The sequence below is a fragment of the Mesoplodon mirus genome, assembly GCF_964341445.2.
Source record: "Mesoplodon mirus genome assembly, chromosome: 3".
Classification (NCBI taxonomy): domain Eukaryota; kingdom Metazoa; phylum Chordata; class Mammalia; order Artiodactyla; family Ziphiidae; genus Mesoplodon; species Mesoplodon mirus.
The window spans coordinates 197,702,588-197,726,256 of NC_138978.1; the positions used below are offsets into that span (position 1 = coordinate 197,702,588).

The following is a 23,669-nucleotide window of genomic DNA, read 5'->3' on the forward strand; positions in this document are numbered from 1 at the left end:
TTCTCAGGCCAACCCTGGAGGCCACGTGTTTAAGACGGTGCCACCAAGAGATGGAAGAACTCAGACCCAGAGGAGAGCTGCCAGCCCTGCCATAAGTGAGAAATACATCTGGGTTTTGTTAAATTACCCAGACTTTAAAGTTGGTTTATTATGCAGTCTGTATGCTCTGAGGGCAGGCACGTCCACTTGTGTCCTGAGCACTGAACAAATGTCCAGAACATAGTGTGAGCTCAGGAAAGATGTGTGGAGTACACCAGTACATTTTTAAAATGTATTTTTTAAATTAATCAACTGAATTAGCTAAGTGGCGTTAACATAAAACTATATATTGCCATGCAACATTCACATAACTTGACATTATTTGATGAGCAGCCCACATCAGATGTAAAATAAATTTACGTTTATCCAGCCGAAAGGAAAACGGAGAGAGAAAATAGATATTTAACATTTCTTTCAAAAGGAGCACTGACCATTTCTTCCATTTTTTATCATTTACTTTTCTCCTAATATTCATCGATTCAACAATAATCCAGGTGCCAACGTGCATGCAGCACAGTGGATATAAAACAGAAGAATCGCCATCTGAGTCAGGATGTGTGGGTTTCTGGTTCTGATGATAGCTATGAGGAATATTTATTGAAAAAAAAAAAAGACTTTTTCCAGAGAGAAGAAATTTTTATTTCATTTAGTAATTCACTTTGTTTTTAATTTATGAAAATTAAAAAGGAAAATAAATACAATATTGCTGTATAAATTTGATAGTCTATTAAAACTTTTTACATCATGTTAACTTTTTGTTTCATGTGCATGTCACATTCATCAAACCATACAGGAATAATGTACAGAAATTTCACTGACAATATGCAATAAAAATTATTCAACATGGTATCACAAATCATTTTTGAGAATTACTTTTATCATGTTTTCGAATAATGTCCATGAGATTAGCCCCCGTGACCAGATCATTCTGCGTCTGCTTATCCTTCTGCTGCTCCTTTCTCTTCTGGTCGTGAAGGTAAGGGGAATTTAACAACTGGGGGGGGAGAAGGGACCCTGTGGGTTTCACTCGTTTCGCAATATCCCAGAAGAGTCTTTTCGAGTTGTTATTGATGAAAGTAATCGCTGTTCCATTTTGACCTAATCTCCCCACTCTTCCAACCTGAAATGAAATGCAAAGGACGTTTTCAAAATGTTCACATAGAATCTTAACGTCTCTTGAAAGAAAACGAAGACTAGTATTTACAGAAGCTTCACTAAGATGAACATTTGTTCAGAGAGCATTCTTTGAGTTGTTCACCTCAATATACTTGTGAAATCAATTTAGTGGGCTGCCACTAGCATAGTGTTAAGGAAACAACCCAAATAGAAAATAAGAAAATAAAAATAATAAAAGTGAGTATTGTTTGTGAAACTTGTTTCAGTTATGCACGTGTGTGCATGTGTGCATATGCGTGCGTGTGTGCATGTTTGTATGTATGTGTAGGGGGTAATGAGACAAAGATATTTCTTATTGTGGGTGGTTTAAAGTAGAAATTTTTTGAAAGCTATTGCATTAAGAGCATCTATCTCCTTTATGGTACTTAAGTGCCTTGAAATGTGAGACTGAAGCAAGTCCATTTTTGCATAGTTATTTCTCATTTTGACAGAGCTAAACAGACACAAATTTGTGGAGACCCGTGAGAAGGAACAAAACGTGTCTCCAAATATACTGAGAAACTCTTCAGAAGGGAGGGAAATACACAATCATGGTCAATTTCTGCTCCTTAATTGAAATGTAGAACTTAAAGTATAGTCAGATTATCTAAATGAATAGATAGTTCCCGCCAATATACAGAACATTTTTAACGCTGTAAAAGAAAACTCTAAAAAGGCTGAAAGGGGTGGCCTGCAGAGAATTAGACTGGGGAGAAATAAGGGGGAGATGCTGTTTTTCAGTATCAGCTTTTGTTTTTACCTGATTTATTTACCTTACTGAGTTGTTTCAATGAAACTAAAAATTAATACCTGCAACTCACAGAATGGGAGAAAATATCTGCAAATCATGTTTCTGATAAGGGTCTCTAGAACATATGAAGAACTTTTACAACTCAAAAGGGGCAACCCAATTTAAAAGCAAAGGATTTAAGCAGACATTCCTCCAAAGGTATACAAATGGCCAATGAGTACATGAAATGTGCAACATCACTGTCATTAGGGAAAGGCAAATCAAAAACACTTCCTATCTATGAACCTGGCTATAATAATGTCGATGAGGATATGGAGAAAATGGAACACTTATACTTTGCTGGTCGGAATGTAAAACCTGAAGGTACATGGGAAAACAGTCTGGTGGTTCCCCAAGATGTTCAACAGGGACCCAGCAATTCCATTCCTACGTTTATGTCCAACAGAAATGAAAACACATGTCCACACAAAAACATGGCCTTGGGCCTTCACAGCATTATTCGTAGTAGCCAGAAAGTGGAAACAACCTAAATGTCTAGCAACCAATGAATGGATGGACAAATACGGTGTATCCTTACAATGGGATATTATTGGTCAATAAAATACTACAACGTGTGGACCTTGAAAACATTATGCTAAGTGAAAGAAACAAGTCACAAAAGACCACATACTGTATGATTCCATTTACATGAAATGTCCAGAAGACATAAATCTACCGTAGTTGCGGTTGCCTGAGAATGAGGGTGTGTGCGTGTGTGATGAGGAACTGGGATGACTGCTGAGGGGCAAGGGGTTTCTTTTGGGGGCGATGAAAATTTTCTAAAATCAATTATACTGATGGCTGTACCACTCTATGAATATACTAAAAACCAATGAACTGTACACTTTAAATTGGCAAATTGTATAGCAGGTGGATTACATCTGAGATGTAATTTATACTAGATATGTTATACTGAGATAAAAAGCAGTTAAAAATTAACTGCAATGGTCTCCAAATTCTAAAAGATAGCTAGGAAGTTCCCTGGCGGTCCAGTGGTTAGGACTGGGCGCTTTCACTGCTGTGGGCCTGGGTTCAATCCCTGGTTGGGGAACTAACATCCCACAAGCCACGCAGCCCGGCCAAAGACAGCTAATGTTAACAATACAAAATTATTTCTCCAGAAGCTTACCATCCCTGAAATTAAAAATCAGACACGTGGGAATACTGACTATAATTTTAAATACCCATATCATTTAACCCAGCAGTTCTCCCACTAGGAATTTCTCTTACAGATGCACTTGCAGGAGAGGCCCAGGAAGCTGTGTATATAGGTGTTCACTGCAGCATTATTTAATAACACTGGAAACATCTGATTGTCCAGCAGTGAAGGATTTGTTAAATAAATTACAGGACATCCATATAATACATTCCCATGCAGCCACGAAAATAGAACAAGCCAGATTCAACAAGTAAAAACATTTAAAGAGCTTAGAACAGTGCCTGGCATTAGGCTAAGCACTCAATACATATTAACACTTATTAAATGGCACCTAGTGTGTGTGCTGATAAGGAAAAACGTCTAAGGTCTATTTAATAAAGAAAGAAGGCACAGACAGATGAATGCATAAAGATGATGTGGTATAAATACACAATGGAACACTACTCAGCCATAAAAAAGAATAAAATCATGCCATTTGCAGCAACATGGATGGACCTAGAGAGATTATCATACTAAGTGAAGTCAGTCAGACAGAGAAAGACAACTGTCACATGATATCACTCATATGTGGAATCTAAAAAGAAAAAACAAAAAACAAATGAATTTATTTCTGAAACAGAGAGACTCACAGACACAGAAAACAAACTTACGGTTACTAAAGGGGAAAGGGGGAGTGGGATGAGGGATAAATTAGCAGTTTGGGATTAACAGATACACACGACTATATATAAAACAGATAAAAACAAGGACCTACTATATAGCACACAGAACTCTAATCAATATTAGGTAATAACCTATAAGGGAGAAGAATCTGAAGAATATATTTATACACACACACACATAGAGCTGAATCGCTGTGCTGTAGACCTAAACTAACACGATATTGTTAATCAACTATACTTCAATAAAATAAATATATTTCCTCTTTAAAAAAAAAAAGGAAAAAAGGCACAGAATAGTGGGTATAATAATATGGTCCCATTTATGTGGAAGGTGTGACAGGGCATGCACATCACATCTGTATATATGCACACACGCATGCATTTACCGTTTCTGCAGTGTGAACTGGGGGAACCACTCAAAGGTAGGAGGGCTTCCTTGAAAAGACTTACCTTTCATTTTATACTTTCGTTATTTGCGTGATTTATTATCGTGTGTATGTGTACTCTGATGATTGAAACAAACAAAAAACACCCGAATACAGAACTAGAAAAGCAGAAGGATCTGTGGCCCCTCTGAGGAGAGGCACGCAGCTCTGCACCTGTCAGCATCCCCGAGGCACACTACCTTTATTACAGTGGATGCAGGGTGATAACCGCCAGCCACAGGGCTGACCTGGGGAGAGCAAGAGACAGGTACATAGCTATAAGCAGCATGCTCCATTTAACAAGCAAAGAAGCTTCTTAAGTATTTTAATACTCTAGACAGATTTCTAGCCGAAATTATTATTTTTTTCTTTTTAATTAATTAATTTATTTTTGGCTGCATCGGGTCTTCGTTGCTGCACGCGGGCTTTCTCTAGTTGCGGCGAGCGGGGGCTACTCTTCGTTGAGGTGCGCGGGCTTCTCACTGTGGTGGCTTCTCTTGTTGCGGAGCACGGGCTCTAGGCACACGGGCTCAGTCGTTGTGGCACGCGGGCTTAGTTGCTTCGTGGCACGTGGGATCTTCCCAGACCAGGGCTCGAACCCGAGTCCCCTGCACTGGCACGCGGATTCTTAACCACTGCGCCACCAGGGAAGCCCCATCCAGCCAAAATCATTAAATTGAAAGTTTGGAAGAAAATAAAGTTCAGTTACGTGAACAATCAGTTCCTGTGGAAAAGTCAAATCCCTGAGGCACGGGTAAATGAGGTGGTACCAAAAAAAAAAAAAGAAAAGAAAAGAAAGGAAAAAAGAGAGAGCGAGCAAGAAGGAGGGAGAGAGACGGCAGACTGCTAGATTATGAAGTCTTACGAAAAATAAAGCAACAACTCAGTAAGGGCGCTACAGGCATTTCAGTGGGCGGCTCCAGTAAATGTGACATTCAGAGGTGATTCTAAGAACATCAGAGAAAGGCTTTACTTGAAGAGTCTGTAAGTGATGCCGGAGAAGGAAGACAGGTAGCAGTCAGTGAGATAACGTGGCGCTCAGAGAGGCTTTATTTCTGCGAGAAAGAAGAGCTGCTGTTATCTCTGGCAGCAAAGGAAAGGAACCAAACTCTGAAAGGTGAAAGTCTAGAGCGAATAAGGGTATGGAGAGGAGATGAAGACATGATTCCTAAAAAAACAAACACTTCAGCAGATCGATTTTATTTTGGCCAGATGCAGCAACTTAAAACAACCTTTTTAAACAAAGCCCTCTTTTTCTACTTATAAAAGCCATTTAATATGCTCACTGAAGAAAACAAAAAATATAAAGAAAATTAAACTACACCAAAAGCTAATCACTGAAATTTTTTTAATAAACGTTTTAGTTTTATTTCCAACTAATTTTTAGTGCATTCTAGGCACCCATATAGTTTTGAAAAACGTAATTTAGTTTATATATTTTATTTTATTTTTTTTTTTTTTTTTTTTTTTTTTTTTTTTTGCGGTACGCGGGCCTCTCACTGTTGTGGCCTCTCCCGTTGCGGAGCACAGGCTCCAGACACGCAGGCTCAGTGGCCATGGCTCACGGGCCAAGCCGCTCCTCGGCATGTGGGATCCTCCCGGACCAGGGCACGAACCCGTGTCCCCTGCATCGGCAGGCGGACTCTCAACCACTGCGCCACCAGGGAAGCCCCTAGTTTATATATTTTAAAAGCAAAAATACATGCAGTTTTATGTCCTGCTTTTTTTTAACTTACCATTGTAACGACAATGCCTTGCATAAGAAAATTCATGAGCAAAATGGTGGTAACATATAAAATCTCTTTACCTGATGCACGTATTCATCCATGCTGGAAGGCATGTCGAAATTGACAACCAGCTTGACGCTGACCAAGTCCAGGCCTCTTCCTAAGACCCCCGTGCTCACGACAACTTCGTAGTCTCCTTCAAGTAAACCCTTTCCAAAACAGCAACAAAATTCATTATTGAGGATTTATCTTGAGTGGTCTTCTGTCATTCAGATTATCCTTTCTTTTCTCAACACTTTCTTCAATACTGCTGTTGCAATACCTTCGCAGTAAGTATAGGTCTTAGTACATCTGAGACACATATGCAGCTTAAAGGCCTTCCAACCCCAACCCCAAATTTTTTCTAATAATTTATTCAGGCAAACCTTTTCCAAAGGTGAATTACTCTATGCCTCAGTCCAAAGTGACCTGATTTCAGAAATGGCAGATTCTGAATGATTAATCTATTTAGTAGACAATCCCTAGGGGACAGGCTTATTGCTCCCAAAACACAGAAGCCAGAGCAAGAGGAACAATTAACTTCACACCGCTGCGTGCCTGAAGCTCTCAGGGTCATTAATAAAAAAAAAGGTCTGCTTTAAAAAGCAGCAGATAATATGGTATCTCTCGAAAATGAGGCAAAACAGATTTACAGGAAAGAGAAGAAAACAGAACGCTGGGTGTCACCTTCAGTATGTTTTTCCTTTCCGGCTGTGACTTTTCCGAATGCACAGAGGTGCTTTTCAGACCTGTGATTTTCTGAACGGCCTCGCTCAACAGATCTGCTCCTAGTTTGCAGTCCACAAATACTAACACTGGAGGCTTAAAGAGTTTCTTATCCTGAAACATTAAAAACACATATTTAAAATGATTGCCATAACATAATTTACAATGGGACGTTTTTCTGAGAGCATTAGTATAAGCTAGTTATCAATAGGTTTACCAACACTGCTAAGAAGGAAAAAAGGCACATTCTGTTAAAATGAGTGTTTTCTTTAAAATATGCACAAACAGGAGGCAAAGTGTACGTCCTTCACACTTCTGCATCACCTCATTAAAACTGCAGAAATGATTTTAAGTGCGATTTAAAATTTCCAAAATTGTTCGTAAGTCAAAATAAACCATATTTAACTTAATACTGTATTTTTAACAACTACGCTTGTACATACCACCCACTTAACAAATTTCTGCTTAAACCAGCTACTGTTAAAAAAATTCTATTTCTCAAGGACAGAACAGCCAAGAAAGAACTTGTCTTTACCTTATATTTAAAACTACTAAAAATTTTTGAAACAAAAAAATATTCTTTGGGAATAACCTTGATATTTAAATATCTTTCTATAATAATGGGAAAAAAACCAACCTTGCGTCTATACTGCATGCTTTCACAAATAAAAATTTATCTGAACCCTAAAGAATTCTGAAGTAAGCAAAGCAATTTATTATTAAACATCTACAGCAGGTTCCCCTGAAGCTGCATCTAAAAAGCACTCTCTCAAGAACTGTGGAGACGGCTTCTCTGGTGGCCCAGTGGTTAAGAATCCTCCTGCCAAGGCAGGGGACACGGGTTCGAGCCCTGGTCCGGGAAGATCCCACATGCCGTGGAGTAACTAGGCACATGCGCACTACTGAGCCTGCGCTCTAGAGCCAGCGAGCCACAACTACTGAGCCCGCATGCCACAACTACTGAAGCCCACACACCTAGAGCCCGTGCTCCAACAAGAGAAGCCACTGCAATGAGAAGCTTGTGCACCGCAACAAAGAGTAGCCTCCGCTCGCTGCAACTAGAGAAAGCCTGCGCACAGCAATGAAGACCCAATGCAGCCAAAAATAAATAAATAAAATAATAAATAAATTTGTTAAAAAAAAAAAAAAAGAACTGTGGAGACTTCCCTGGCGGTCCAGTGGTTAGGACTCCGTGCTTTCACTGCGGAAGGCCCGGGTTCAATCCCTGGGTCGGGGAACTAAGATCCCACAAGCCGTGTGGCCAAAAAACCCAAAAAACTGTGAAAAATGCAAGTGCAATCTACAAAGCAGGGCTGACCGCTTTACCACTCACATTCAAGATTTCAAACAGTTTCTTCTTTTTGGCTGGTTCTTCCACCCATAACACAATCTGGCGCACGTTGGAGCAGGGCAGGTTCTTCTCCCCAGCGATGATTCTCACGGGGTCGTGCAGAAGCTGGCTTGCAAGCTGCTCTATGCTGGCTGGAATCGTGGCCGAAGCCAGAAGGGTCTGACAGTCATGAGGCACGTTTTCCAAAACGTCAAGCACTTGCTGTTGAAAGCCCATCTTTAACATGGTATCAGCCTAAACAAAATCATTGTAAAGTTAGTCCTACATGAAAACCCAGAGCCACCCTAGAAAAAAAACGGATACAATTAAGAACGTAAAAAATTTAAAACTCTTGACACGGAAAAATACACCACAATGTCAAAAGCCAAAGGATTAACTGGGGAAAAAAAATATATAAAACTACATATTGTGTAATTACGTTTATAATGATATACAAAGATTTTTATTATGGCATTAGTAATAGTGGCCAAAAAACCCCACCATATACAGCCTAAATATCCAACAGGAGGAGACTTGGTAAGTAAATTATGGTAGATCCATACCATACAACACGGTGCTAGCATGAAAAATGACCAGAAAGCTCTTTATCCCTGCTAGGAGGAAAGAAGCAAAATAGAGAACACTATGTATAACGTGAGGCCATTTGTATATATACTCAGGGAAGTTAATTGCTAACTCTGGAGAGGAGACTTGTGAGCTGGGGGGGAACAATTTTATTCTTCATTTTATAGCTTTTTGCAAAGTTTGATCTTTTTTTTTGGCCACACCGTGCAGTATGTGGGATCCCAGTTCCCCAACCAGGGATTGAACCTGCGCCCCCTGCATTTGAAGTGTAGAGTCTTAACCACTGGACCGCCTGGGAAGTTCTTGAATTTTTTTTTTTTACCATGAACATATATCTATAATAAAATATGATTTCAAATAAAAAAAAATTAATTTGGGGGTTTTCACTTCTGTATATACCTCTGCATTGCTGGTTTTTAAAAACAATGAGGGACTTCCCTGGTGGTCCAGTGGTTAAGAATCCGCCTTCCAATGCAGGGAATGAGGGTTCAATCCCTGGTCTGGGAACTAAGATCCCAAATGCTGCGGGGGCTCGCATGCCGCAACTACTGAGCCCGTGAACCGCAAGTGCAGAGCCCACGTGCTCTGGAGCCCGCACACCGCAACTATGGAGCCCACACGCTCTGGAGCCTGTGTGCCACAACTAGAGAGAAGCCTGTGCGCTACAACGGAAGACCCCGCATGCCGCAACTAAGACCCAACGCAGCCAAAAATAAATAAACATTAAAAAAAATAAAAACAATGAATGTATTGCTGAAAAAAGAGCAAAAATTTTTTAAGTTTTTAATTTTAAAATAAAGAAAAGTTAAGGCTATCTTGATTTTCAAATATAATCTGGGTGTCTATAATTTTGGAAAATAAGACATTGAATTGTTTTAGTGTCCACTAATGTGCTGTCCATTAGACTGAAGCTTGATCACTTGTTTTAATATTATTCATTCTATGACATTTAAAAAATATGAAATTATCATGATGGTCTGGGTTTGATCCTGGCTCTACCTATGACCTCAAGCAAGTTAACGAAGAGCTTTAAGCCTTAGTTTTTCCCTTTATAAATGGAAATGATAATAGTAACTACCTCCTGGGGCTGTGATGAGGATTAATGAGATAAAGTATATGAAGTACCAGCAAGGTCCTTCTCAGTGTTTCAACAAACTAGCAGACAGAGAGAACACACACCCACAGTGTGCCTGCAAACATCTCCACGTTCCTCAGTAATCCCACGAAGCCCCATTCATCTCAGTAGATGGCCTTGCTTCTCCTGGTTCAGGAGAAATAAATTCCTTCAGTTTCTCTTCTCACCCAAACTTCCTGGAAGAGTCCTCCAGCCCTGCGTGCAGTCTCCCTCCCGCACCTACCCGCCCTCCCCCGACTGTCCAGTCCAGGGCTCACCTCCCGCCCCTCACCGGCTCCTTCAGGTCTTCAATCACTCCCCAGGTGCCACATTCAACAGCCATTTTTAAGTCTTTGTCTAACTCTTTTTAAGATGCAATTATTATTATTATTTGAAGAGTATACTTTTTTAAAAATCATTAATTATTTATTTTTGGCTGTGTTGGGTCTTCATTTCTGTGCGAGGGCTTTCTCTAGCTGCGGCAAGCAGGGGCCACTCTTCATCGCGGTGCGCGGGCCTCTCACTATGGTGGCCTCTCTTGTTGCGGAGCACAGGCTCCAGATGCGCAGGCTCAGTAGTTGTGGCTCACGGGCCTAGTTGCTCCGCGGCATGTGGGATCTTCCCGGACCAGGGCTCGAACCCGCGTCCCCTGCATTGGCAGGCGGATTCTTAACCACTGCGCCACCAGGGAAGCCCTATTATTATTTTTAAATACGAGAAATAATAACGTGCTCGCTGTAGAAAACTTGGTAAACAAAACAAAGTAGAGAAAGCCACACTCGCCCATCGTCCCACTACCCGGACACCAGCGCTGCCTCACTTAACTTTCCATTTCCTAACTGTGTCTGGAAACCCTCCCCCGCGTCCCTACAGCCACCACCCTGGCTCAAGCCCTCCCCTCCCTCCTGGGAACCAGCCTTCTTGCTCAAAGGCTATTCTCCACGTGGAGAATATGAGTTTGATTATAATACACTCAGGCTTAAAATCCTTTAAAGTTTCCCAGTGTCTACAGAATAATGTCTGAATTCTCAAGGCCAGGAGAAAATGAAAAAGAAATACAATGACTATGGTTATTTATGGTTATTTCAATGGGAATATGGGTGTTTTTCCTCCTGTTTCTAATTTCTTTTTTTTTTTTTTAAGAATCTTTTTTTTTTTTTTTTGGCTGCGTTGGGTCCTTGCAGGCAGACTCCCTCCAGCTGCGGCGAGCGGGGGCCACTCTTTGTTGCGGTGTGCGTGCCTCTCATTGCAGTGGCTTCTCTTGTTGTGGAGCATGGGCTCTAGGCGCACGGGCTCAGCAGTTGCGGCTCGCAGGCTCCAGAGCGCAGGCTCAACAGTTGTGGCGCACAGGCTTAGTTGGTCCGCGGCACGTGGGATCCTCCTGGACCAGGGCTCGAACCCGTGTCCCTCGCATTGGCAAGCGGATTCTTAACCACTGCGCCACCAGGGAAGTCCCTCTAACTTCTCTTTAATGTAGGTGGATTACTCATAGAATACAGTTGTTATTCAAACTGCAGAATGGGCCATGAATAGCATTTTTTAAAATCACAAAATAGGATAGAATAAAACATATGAGAATAGAGAAATCACATGTCACAAGGTTAAGTATTGTTTCATGAAAGTTCTGTTTCATTTACACACACACACACACACGCCCCTACCTAAACAATATTCATGACTGGTTCCCATCTAAACTGTATTTTTTGAAAGCCATTATCAATCAGATCTTGGGAAAATCTTACTCTTTCTACACCTCAGTTTCCACTTATAAATCTATTTCCTACCTACCTTAGAGGGATGTTAACAGATTAAAATGTGGGGGAACATGTACTTTAAAAAACCTCTTAGAGGGCTTCCCTGGTGGCGCAGCGGTTGAGAGTCCGCCTGCCGATGCAGGGGACACGGGTTCGTGCCCCAGTCTGGGAAGATCCCACATGCCGCGGAGCGGCTGGGCCCGTGAGCCATGGCCGCTGAGCCTGCGCGTCCGGAGCCTGTTCTCCACAACAGGAGAGGCCACAACAGTGACAGGCCCGCGTACCACAAAAACAAAAAAACAAAAAAACAAAAAACCTCTTAGAATTAAAAGCACTACTTAAATTTAAGGTGATTCAAATAGTAGAGCCACTCACAATGAACACAAGGCTACTCTGAAAATCTCAGAGTCCCCGGGGGGAGACAGCACTTGGATACAGAGTAAGCATTAATAAGGTAAGAGGTGAACGTAGGTGTCCCCTAATTAAACAGCAAATTTGGCCTAATTTTCTGGGAACTGTTCTTGGTATCGCCTGCATTTCTTCATTGCTCGTGATGTCCTTAATCCCGGACAATCCGACTTCCATCTCTGCCACCAAAACTTCACTCCTGAGGGTCCCCAGGCTAAACATTCACTCCACTCAGCAAACCTTGACTCGTAGCCAACGGTGGCTGACAGTCCCCATTCGATGGGCATTTACTGGACGCTGGGCACCTTTCAAGGGAGCATGGTGGGAGGTGGGCACCATCGTGACCCCGCTTTACAGATGTGGATGAGGCACATGACACAGTGCCCTACGATGTGGTGGAGCTGGTGGACCGGGGACCACTGGCCCCAAACCTACGTCATGAACACCAAGCTCAATGCTGTGTGCTCGACAGCGACGACACGGGAGGAAACCCTACCTTTCCAAAATTGATGGTCCAGCAGGGAAACTTACTATGTTGATATCCTTGAAACACGATACAGTTAAATGACAGCACGACACATCCTGACCAGCCCTCCCTCAAGCCCTGGTTTCCTTCCCTCCCTGGCTCTCCCTTTTCAGACAATTTCTGTACGTCAGTGAGCCCGTGGGCTGCATCCCAGGCCCCCTCCGTCTCAACCCATGCTCTCCCTCCAGGAAGCTCAACAAGTTCCAGGGCTCTGAGCACCACGGACACGTCAAAGACGCCCCAAACCTCACTCAGGGCCATAACCGCCTCCTTGGACTCAAGTGGTGGAGACTCACTGCCCACTCCGTGGCCCCAGCTGGACCTCAAGGCCCCTGGAACTTAACATGTTCAAAACAGACCGTCTCTCCCACTGCCAGACCCAGCCCTACTCCAGCAGCATCTCATGAGACGGCACCGTCAGGCACCTCTGTTTCGTCTCTCATCATCATCACCCCACCTCCGATCCATTAGCAGCCCCGCAGATTCTGCTGACGTCCGTGCGGACCCCTGACTCCTGCCTCAGCCGACCAGAACCCGCTCACCTCAGGCAATCAGACAGATGCCCGAGGACATGTCACAGGTGCTCCTCCTCGACCCAAGCCTCCCGAGACCTCCCATCACACCAGGAGGGTGCCCGCCCCGGCCCGGCCTCCGGCCTCCCCCTCGCCCCTCCTGCAAGCCCATCTCCCTCCCCGGGACCTGCCCCGCTCGCCACTTGTCCTCACCTGTCCCCCTGTGGCTGGCGGCCCTTCTCCCGCGTGGAGCCCTTCCTCCAGACGGATCTCTGCGTGGCAGCTCCTGCTCTTCAGCCCTCAGCCTAGTGGGCCCCCCAGAGGCCCCTCCCACCTGAGGGGCCCCCCTCCTCGGGCGCCTCTGTCCCGTCACCTTGTGTACACGCCTGTGTCACAGCTCACCTCGCTTTCCACTACATCCTCACAACCAAGAGCAAAGGCTAGCACGGGAAAAGCCCTAGCTGTACGTCAGCACCCCAAGCCTCCATAAAGGCAAGCAGTGCAAATATTCCCGGACTCCACCCCAGACCCACAGAACCAGAGCATCCAAGCACGAGCTCTGGTTCTCCATCTCAGCCACTGGGGAAACGGCAAACGGTGCGCCTGGTCACCGGGTGGAGCAGGGAACACACTGCAGGAGAAGGACGGTCTGCGCACGGGCCCCCGGAGCAGAGACGAGGGGGCCTGAGGTCTGCAGGGCGGCTCCAGATGGAAGGTTCTGAGTCACAGACACGGAACAGAGGAAGAGCAGGCGGAAGGGGTGGGAGAGAATCCTCGGAACACGGGGGACGCGGAGGGTGACAGCAAATTTTCCTAATCCTAAAGGATTGCCTTAGACTTCCGACCTGACCATTCCTGTGTCCGGCCCCCTCCCCCCGCCCCCGGAACAGTGGCCTCTCCCCCCAGGGACATCATTTGTTCCCAGTTCCCTCTGGGCTCTCAGACCACCTCTCCGTTCACTGACTTGTCTTCAGCTGCACAAGGCAGAGCCTCAGCCCACTGCTCGTCCCTCTCAGCTTCCTCCTTAGAGAAGCCAGCGCGTCCCGCGGACTCTCACGCATGGGTCTGATACCTGCCCCTCCATCCAGCACCCACGTGAAATTCCACTCTCCAAAACCAACTCGAGTGTGACCACCAGGCCCCAGCCCGTCCCCGTGGGCCCTAAATCAAGGCGCACCCCACCCACCTTCGTCCTCCCGTGTGTCCGGTCATCACACGACCCGTAAGTGATTCACTGTGACCCTCAGGCGAACCCCGACGCCTGCCTCCAGCCTGTCCCCGACCTTCCCCCCTCGTCGCTGGCTGGCTTTCTTCTTCCTCCTCTAATTCCCCCGCATGGGCAGCAGACCCGGTAAACCACCACTTCCCACGTGGCACACCCGCCCAGTAATCTAAGCCTCACCGCCCCCAGGTCACGGCCACACTCCCCTGCATCCTCCCTTCCGGGTCCTCTGCAACCCGACCCGCCAGCCACCGGCTTCACCTCCCGTTACTTCTCACGCAGGACCCTCAGGCCGGCCCGTCTCCGACCCGACCGAGTCTGCTTGCCTGTCTCTTCACCTGGGGCACTGGATGCATCCTCTAGTCTTCTAAATCCTCCTCCCTCTTCCGAGGCTCAGGTCAAGTCCCGTGACCTCTGAGAAGCCAACGTACTGACCCTCTCATTTCTCCTGAAACCCTGAGCACGTACACGGTCCTACTGACAGCTTGCATCGGGAGAGGGCAAACCTCGGCTCTCGGGACGAATTCAGACCTTCACCTGCTTTTGTGAACAGGGCACCTTGCAGGCTTGGAGGGTGTTTAAAGATTCTTTGTGACGCCACCCATCTCACCCAGAGCTCGTCCCCTGCACCCAAGGAGCACCTCTGTGCTGACTTCGGCTTCAGTATGTGACCGATTCTGCTGTTGAGCAGCGCCTCTCCCCTGACCACACAGGAGCCATGTCCCCAGTTGCCGAGGAGCTGGGCATCGGTGCACTTCTGCCGGACAGCACTCCTCGGGCACCATCACCTTGAGCGCAGCCCTGGGGTGCCAGGGAAACCTTGTTAACGTAAGAAAATGAAAATGCTCTGAAGAGAGGGGGGCATGAATAAGTTCTCTACGAGGAGGATCATCCTCAGGTTCATAAGACGGGGAGGGGAAACCTAAGGACATGGGCTTATCCACAGGGGAAACCCAGCCACACGTTCAGGGTGGCAGGAAGAATGACAATCCAACACAACAGATCAGGTCCCCCGAAGGCCGGGCCAGGGAAACGCGGGCTTGGCAGCGCTTTCTAAAGGACTGGATATTATTTTACGTTTATACGGGACTTTTCAGTGGGAGACGTTTTCACCACCACTGCTCTTCCTTGCCACGACTCTGGAAAATGAAATGACCCGCCCAAGGTCTCACAGCAGGCGCAGTAAAGGCTCAAGCCCCCGTCTTCTGGGTCTTGGCTGTGTTGCGGCCACACCCTCTGCTGTCCCAAGGCTACTCCCTGGCGCCACAGACGCAGGCCAGGTTGCTGTCACTGGTCAGCACTGATCACTGCTGGGTAACCCCAAGCCTCTGCCCCGTCACAGCCAGCGGGACGAGCGTGCAGGCAGCACAGCCATGCCCCGTCCGGTTGGTACATGGATTATCATCAAATAATAACACATTTACTTCTTATTAAGCAAGGCCAAAGTATAAAAATGCCTATGTGCTCTATGCAACACAGAAAATCACAACCACAGACACCTGTGTCCACATAGAAAAAAATAAAGAAGCTCCTCCAACTAAGCATCATTAGCTACTTCCAAAATTCCTGCTCAGAGTTATTTGCCACTGATTTCTTTCTTTTTTTTTTTTTGTAGACAAATGACACCCAGCATATTTTAAAAAACTTAACACTTGAGAATACAGTATACCTGTTAAGTTTACATTTTCAATCAATTGGGACAAGACAGTGCTGGTTTAATTTTAGTTTAGCGACAGTGCTACACAGGCACCGGCTTAAGAACCACTATTGCCAATTAAAAAAAAATCCCTGAATTGTTTTCCTTTGGGAGAGAAAATGCCTGATTATACAATGCAATTATATGACTATAACGCGCTTTTCACAGATTATATAAAACTCTGTTTTTAAACACCACTACTTACTTCATCCACTACTACAATTTTTATACCGCCAAGTTCTACAGCGCTCTGCTTTATTATATCCAGAAGTCGCCCAGGAGTTGCTATGATAACCTGAACGAAAGAGAAAAGGCAAATTAGAAAGTTCGATCAGGTTCATTCACGCACGTATTCCTTCATTCTACAGTTCCTGAGTGGCCAATGCATGCCAGACTCTGGTGTAAGTGCTCGGAGCTCGATGATGAGTAAGTCAGACTTGGTCTCTGTTCTCCTGAAAGTCACGACACTAAGGAAGACACAGAGCAAACACGTGCTCACGAGGATGAGGACAGGACGTGATAAATGGAGGGACGCACTCAGTGCTGCTAAAGCACAAGCCAACACCCACAGGGGTAGCGGGAGTTAGTACGACGGGCAGGTCCAGGGAGAGGGAAGGGCATCCTGACCAGTGAGGCTCGGAGGCAGGGAGGCTGGCGTGGGTGGAGGGGGGCCTGAGAACCTGGCAGGGGCCACACCGGAGGGCCTTACGAGCACGCTCACCGCTATCTGGCTCCGTGAACAAGTGCAAACCCCTTGCCCTCTCCGGGCCTGCTATTTCACTTTTAAATTACGAGGCTGGGTACAATGAACTCTAAGGTCACTCAAGGGCCTTAAGAGTTTTATAATATATTAGCTGAAGTTGTGGTTAAAAGTAGGGGCTCTTTAGTCAAACTTCAGCAGGAATCGTGGCTCCAGCATTTAATAATGGTGTGAGTCTCTCTTCTCCCGTCGTAAGATGGAAATGCTAAAAACTATGGTGAGGATTAAATGAGACAGTGCCGGGATCACTCTGGTGCAGTTACAAATGACCTCCTATGTTCAGCTGTACCCACTTTTCCAGTCCACACCCGCACAGCGGTAACATCGCCACGGATGATAATAGGTCTGTATCCCTAGAACACAGGGTTTGGCGTGGGTACTTCAGACATCCACAAATACCAAGTCAATTTTAATTACTTTGACTTGACTTCACTCCTTCTCCTCCATTTTCCCCTCTGATGGTTTGGAAGTTATCAACTTCTTTTTCAATCTTTGAGTGCTTCGCCTTGAATGTCAACAAATCTGTAACTTAATATAAAGTTAATCAACACTTTTAGCTTGTTCTTGAAAGATCCAGGGCGATGCTTTACCGCGATCGCATCTCGCCTGCCCTTACACGCTGTGGGATGGTATTCACCCCATTATTTTGAAACCACGGCTTGTTCCTGGTCACTGTTCGCTCGGCCTGTTTCGCTTCGCCCACACACTTACTGCCGACTTCGCACCAGCTTCCTTCCACCCCCGCAACCTTCCTCTCTGGAATCTTCTTTATCTGCAGAAGGCTTCCTCCAGAAGTTCCTTTAGATGGTCCACTGGCAATACACTCTCTTGGTTTTGTTTATCTGAGTAGGTCTTCGTCTTGTCCTTACTCTTGAAAGACAGCTCTGCCGAGCACACAGACGCTTCAGTTGCTTTTCCTCCCAGAGGGTAGGTGTCTGTGAGTCCTGGCCTGGGTGGCAGGGGGAGCGGCAGCCGGGCGAGGAGGGCTGAGGCCATGCAGGGCAGAGTCCAGGGAGGAAGGCATCGCTGTGAGGGAGGGACACAGGTGACATGCCGGGAGATGGGGCAGAGAAATAACTACATAAAGGATAAGGGATGGCAGGTTTCTCATCATCAGAGTTACCAACATGGGAACAGAAAACGTAAAAGGAACCCTGTGATGAATGAGAACTGGAAGTTATCAACATAAACTCATGGTCTCGGATAGGCTGAGGTCCCAGAAGCAATGACAGTTCAACAGCAAGGAGCCCAGGGAGAGCCCAGGTCTCGGTTTCTGAATACTATTCTCCACACCAAAGGAGCCAGGGCTCCGTGGAGAGAGCTCCCGGGCTGAGGCCAGGAAAGAACGAGGCGAGTACAGAACATCTTCTTCAGACAGAAAGTAAGAAGGTAGTCAGAGAACGACAGGGATATAATAAAAGGGCACAGACACCGGCCGGAAGGTGCTCCCTCGGGTCACACAGGTTATAACCCTGTGAAAAAAACGGAACCACGAGTCCGCACTGATATAAAAAAGTAAGTAAGTGGGAAGTGTGAGGAAGCTCCATAAATTTACAACCTGAAAGTACTCCCCTTAAAATACTTACTCAACACAAAGGGTACAAACAAACTCTACAGTTTTAACTTGACAGATAAAAGCACCAGTAAAAGGACAAATTGAAACTGTGTGCCATCTAAAAGGATATAATGAAAAGAAAAGCATCTCCTCTGTGGTGTTCTGTTAAACAACTAAATTCGAGACCTGTAACTTGAATCTAATCAGTTGAAGGCTGTTCTTCCAAGTAAGCGGCTTATAATCCTTAAAGAGTCCCAAGATCCTGAGAAAAAAGGAAAGATCGGCTCCAAACTGAAGACACTGAGAGAGACATGACAGCTACAAGCAACGAAAGACTCTGAACTCGACGGAAAAAAGCTGATGGGACAACTAGCAAAACCGGAGCGGGGTCGGAGGCGGTGACACCAATGTTAATGCATCCCAACGGACCAGCGTGAATTTCCTGAGTCTATAACTGGATTGTGATGACGAAGGACAATGTCCTTGTTTGTAGGAATCACACTCTAAAGTGTATCAGCCACGATCCTGAGAGAAGGCCCGCCTTTCTGAGATTCATCTTCTCAACCGTGAAAGGGGGGGTACGCCACCCCACCTCCCAGAGCAAACGCAATGATTAAGGGTGGTAATGGCTGTGAGAACATCCGACGGCGTTGGGAAAACAAAAGGCACCTCCCTAACCTGTGCTCCTGTCCTTCCCCACAGAAAACGAACTTTAAAATTAAGGCTCATGTGGCAAGACTTCAAAGGCCACCTAAAATCACACTCTGAAGTTCCTCAGGGGGCGAAAACCCTTAGTTCCTGCATTGCTTAGGTCCTCTGCAAAGGCGTTCGGTCCAGGGAGCCCACCTGAACGCGCTGGCGCAAGCGATGGAGCTGCGGGGGGGCGGGCAGGCCCCCCACCAGGAGCGCGGTCCTCATGCGGGGCAGGCCGCTCATCAGTTCCTTGGCCTGGCGCTCGATCTGGATGGCCAGCTCCCGCGTGGGCGTGAGGACGAGCGCGGATGGCATCCTGCTCTGCAAAGATGTGAAACACACCAGCAATGAGCTCTGCGGCTGTGGACGCAAGCCTCAAGGCAGCCCCAGGAGCACTTTTCTTTGAAAGCGGTCCCATCAGCCCACCGGTCTTCTGCTCAACAGCAGAATTCTCTTCCAAAACCAGCATAAATTGCACCCATTTCTCACATAACACAGACAGACAATGAAAGACCACCATCAGGACCAGGGAGAGGCATGTGCCTCAGTCAAGGCGGGAAAACTGAAGCCTGGCTTCCCATCGACTGGACCATGCGACCTCCAGCCGGCCTCCTCGGAAGAGAAACCTGCCGGTTGCCCTGAAGATCTGGGTGAAGCCTGGCATCCTACCCTCGACTTCCCCTCAGCGCTCTTGTAGATTCACTTCTTTGTCAGGTGACCTTACTTATACAAACATTCTATTTTGGTCTTCCGGTGAGTTTCGTCTGTATTTTGAAAATCTAGTCTTTTATTTTTTTCTCACATTATCTTCTACTACACTTTAGTGTTCCAAAATTTCCTCTATCTCTTCTCCCTTCGCCTACATTTCTCACTCCTTCCCCCCTTGCCATCCTCCAAACCTCACAAACTCTCTAGTACTTGGCAAATAATTACTCAAAACATCTGTTAAGCTATGCGCAGCAGTACTTATAAAGCAACAAGTAAGGTAAGGTGGTACCATTTTAAGATGAAACGCAGGTCACGCTTAGTGGTATATTTTGAAACTCTACAATAGTGTTCTGACTTTGGTATCAGGTTTTTCGAAACACAAAATTGCAGCAGGCTAGACTGACACAAAAATCACAGCTCACCTGGTCAGCGGGATTTTCGCCCCAAACCCAAAGTCTGTTCCTTGAATAGAAAATTTGTTAAAAAGACAACACTTTGTGAGGAGAGCAATTTTTTAGACTTTCAATGAAGAGACTGGTTCAATATAATAAAATTTAGTCCCAGTGACTCAAGGTACTTGGTTTCAGTTTGCAGTTTTAACGTAGTTGAGGATGACACTTGGTAAACACCTTGACTGTTCCTGAGGCTCATACAGGTGAGCTCTACCTTACCTGAAAGAGAGCTCGCATGATGACGGGAAGCAGGAAGGCGGCCGTCTTCCCAGAGCCGGTGTCCGCGCTGGCCAGCACGTCTCGGCCCAGAAGCCCCAGGGGGACCATCTGCATCTGGATGGGGGTGGGGACCTCGTAGCCCGAGGTCTTCAGGTTGAGGTTTAAGGCCTCAGGGAAGCCGCAATGCTCAAAGTCAATGATGGGCCTGGGGACGCCTGGCCCTTGAACCACGATTCCCAGCTGCCGTCTGAGGTTTTCAATCTGGTCCTCCCGAAGGTTCGAGATGAAGGCGTGCTCGGTGTAGACGTACGAAGCAGGACGTGGAGCCGCTGGCTCAGAACCCGCTTTCTGTGGACCGCCCGGCGCTAACTGCTCCTCCGTTCCGCTCACCTGCAGAAGGTGTTTTGCTTTACACTCCAGGCTACACACGTCTTCATCCGTCTCATTGCAGATGTACTCTCCGTACCGCCCGCATACCACGCACACCGGCTCCCCGGGCTCGGCCTGGCGCTGCGTTTTGGAGAAGGACTTCACCGGCTCTTCGAGGAGATCGCTGTCCTGCGCCCGCTGCCCGGGTCCAGCCAGACCCCCCTCAGGCACCTGGCTGGCAGGCCCGGGGAGAGGGCACGGCTGGGCGCCGTGATGCGCCGCTAGGGCAGCTTCTTTGGTACCTGAGGCATCATCGGCTGGACCATCCCCGCCTGCACCCAGCTGGGGGTCTTCTGCTTCTGGTTTGACTTTCTTGGCCGCACAACTTCCACCATCATCGTTAGCATTCCGCCTGACTTTCAGGGATCTTGGAACGAACATCCTTCAATATTCTGTGGAAGAAATTATACACTGAGGTTTATTTTACCCTCAATAAAGTCACAGATAAAGAACCCTAATTTCATCATGTCCCCAGGTTTTGCCTCAAAAGAACAAAGAAGGCGATGCTCCCATCAAGCTTCCCTTCCGCCCCCGCCCAAGTCCGCCGGGTGAAGACAGTTCTGTCTGCATACACTGCACACGGCTTCACACCACTGACCTCCGTCTGTGGACTGACGTGCACTTTGACATACCAGACATTCTGGGGTAAACCCTTCTGTTACACGTTCACAAACGAAAACACAAAAAGAAAACGGCCTACTTCACACCTGGAGTCTTTAAGACGAAGCCACGAGCGTCACTAGTAACACGTCTGCAGCAGTTACTAGGTTCCAAGGTCAGAGCTGAGCGCGAAGTACGCACGCGCGTTCTGTTACGTTGCACCCTGCGTGGGTTCAGTTCTCACGGGGGACTCAGCACCTGGAGGCTGAGGGACTTGAAGCTCACACCTTCTCAGCGTGTGCAAGCCTCCAACCACAGCGCTTCCCATTTACAACAAAACAGGTTTCTGCAAAATGACAGCGTTTGGTAAACAGACTTTTAACCTAATTTGGGGGCTGCCAAATATGCTAAGAAACATTTTTCTCAGAACAAAAATTCTTAGGATATACTGCCAGATTCCATTTTTCCAGAAAAATTCCAACGAAATTACAAGTTAAGGTCTAGGGTTACCACCTCAAGTCTCCGAAAAGGTCAAGGGAGGGGAGGGGCGGCTGCACTCGAGAGGGAGGAGCTCGGAACGCAGGTCCTCGCGAAGGAACAGAGCCGGAGCGGGCGGGGCTGAATACGCGCTGCTCCTGTTCGCGCCAACGCCCCTCCCCTCCCCTGCCCCCGGGCGTCGTCCCACCCCCCGACGTCAACCCCCTCGTGCGTCGCCCCCCCCACCGCGGTTCCGCACGCAGAGGCGCGTGACGTCACGGCGCTGCCATGGCCCGGGCTTGGGGGGTAACAGGGAGGGGGAGGGGACTGCGCAGGGCCCGTCCCGCCGCCGCGGCTCGGCGCCCGGGTCCCGCACGAGAGGAGTAGGACGGGAGGCAAGCCCGAGCCTTGGGGCCGGGGGCACGCTCACCCGCGCGGACTGCGGCCGCGTCCGCTCCCTCTCGGGGCGGCTCCCCCTTGAGGCGCTGGGCTTCCGGCCGCTGAGCTCGGGCCACGCGGCCACCCTGCAGCTGGGAGACCGTGCGGAGCGCAGAATCCACTTCTCCGGCTTTTGGGATGCGCCGCGGCGCACGGGGAAGGCGGAGCCCGACGGAGAGGCCGGAAGGGAGGGGGCGGGGGCGGGCAGTTCCGCGCGTTTTCCACGCCCCTTTCCCGGCTTCCGGCTGGTTGTAAATCCCGGAGACTGGTTTGCGGGCGGGTTCCGTGGGGAGGGGCAGGCGTGGGGATGCTCTTGGAAAATTCGCGTAATCGAGTGGGCGGGGCTGGAGGAAAAGAGTCAAGGTGCCGGGAAAGGGGCGGGGCGGGGACGAGGGTGGGAGTGGGGGGGTTGGCAAGCTTGGAGGCGGGTGGGGGGGGGTGTTGCGGGGAGTGGGTGAGGCCCTGTGGGCCTCGAACCCTGATCTGCTTCTAGCTGGAGAATAACTGGAATTAACGGAGCAGGTTTAGTGTGCACGTGAGATACTCTGGACCTTTCCACCCGCCCCACCCGACGGCGGGAATAGTCACACAGTCACGTGCCGGGTGGGTCCCGGGGGGTCGCACTTCGCTGGAACTGGTCCCCGAGCCGCTGGCAGTGAAGTGATGGGGAAAGCGCGGGACCGGAAGGAGGGACTCGGGGCTCCAGGACTTCAGTACTTTCAGGCTAATACTGGATGCCCTCGAAATCACATGTTGAGCAAATATGTAAGTTTTAAAGCACACTGAGAAAACGGAAGTCTGTGACTCCACACTATCCACGTGGAGCATATATACGGGTGCTTCCGCCTGGGTTCTACTCCTTGCTTCTTCCTTCGACCACCACTGTCCTGAACTTTGTCTCTCCTTGACATTCTTAGTCGTTTTATTATAAGTAGAGGCATTCCCAAAGGATATATTGTTTGACTTTTCTCTTTCTGAGCTTTATACAAATGATACACAGTCTTGTGGGATTTGCTTTTATCGTTGAACGTTTCTTTGATTCACCCAAGCTGTTAAGTGTAAGCAAGCTGTAGAACATTTATCTTTACTTCTGTAGCATTGCGTTTCTGTGAAGTCGTTTATGTCTAGTTGTTTATCCATTTTTCTGTGGACACTTGTCTCCAGTATTTTGTTATTGTTGGAGGCAAACTGACCATGAAGCTAATGAAATTGGAGTTTCAGGGCCCCTCCCATGGGTCTCTCCCATCGACCCGAAAGAGGAGCCTTGGCAATGTGTTCCCATGGTCATATGTTTTTGTAAAATCTACAGAAGGAAGACATTTAAACCACGATGGAAGAGGACCACTTTCTCTTTACATTCCTGCGCCCCCTCCTTCAGCCCTTTTCAGCTTGGGTGATACATGGCTGCAGGCATTTGGGCTTGAGCCAAGGTGCGTTTTATCAGGGATGCGTTTGAGTTCAGTGGAGAG

The 23,669-nt window shown here is 47.4% G+C and overlaps 1 protein-coding gene across 5 annotated transcripts; it reads right to left on the reverse strand.

Annotated features, from left to right (window-relative positions):
* Nucleotides 1–704: 704 nt before the first annotated feature.
* DDX59 (DEAD-box helicase 59) lies at nucleotides 705–22,340 on the reverse strand. Of its 5 annotated transcripts, XM_082615809.1 has the most exons (9): nucleotides 22,193–22,340; nucleotides 21,393–21,631; nucleotides 20,257–21,077; nucleotides 19,031–19,198; nucleotides 16,075–16,164; nucleotides 8,056–8,307; nucleotides 6,684–6,836; nucleotides 6,038–6,166; nucleotides 705–1,159 (listed from the first exon to the last, which is right to left on the reverse strand). In XM_082615809.1, exons 3-9 carry the CDS (start codon nucleotides 21,064–21,066, stop codon nucleotides 896–898), a joined length of 1,866 nt encoding a protein of 621 aa, XP_082471935.1. In that variant the 5' UTR covers nucleotides 21,067–21,077; nucleotides 21,393–21,631; nucleotides 22,193–22,340; the 3' UTR covers nucleotides 705–895. The 5 variants fall into 5 exon arrangements, with proteins under 5 accessions (XP_082471935.1, XP_082471934.1, XP_082471933.1 ...); XM_082615808.1 differs by lacking the exon at nucleotides 21,393–21,631; XM_082615807.1 differs by lacking the exons at nucleotides 21,393–21,631; nucleotides 22,193–22,340 and adding an exon at nucleotides 21,799–21,900.
* Between the last annotated feature and the right edge of the window lie 1,329 nt (nucleotides 22,341–23,669).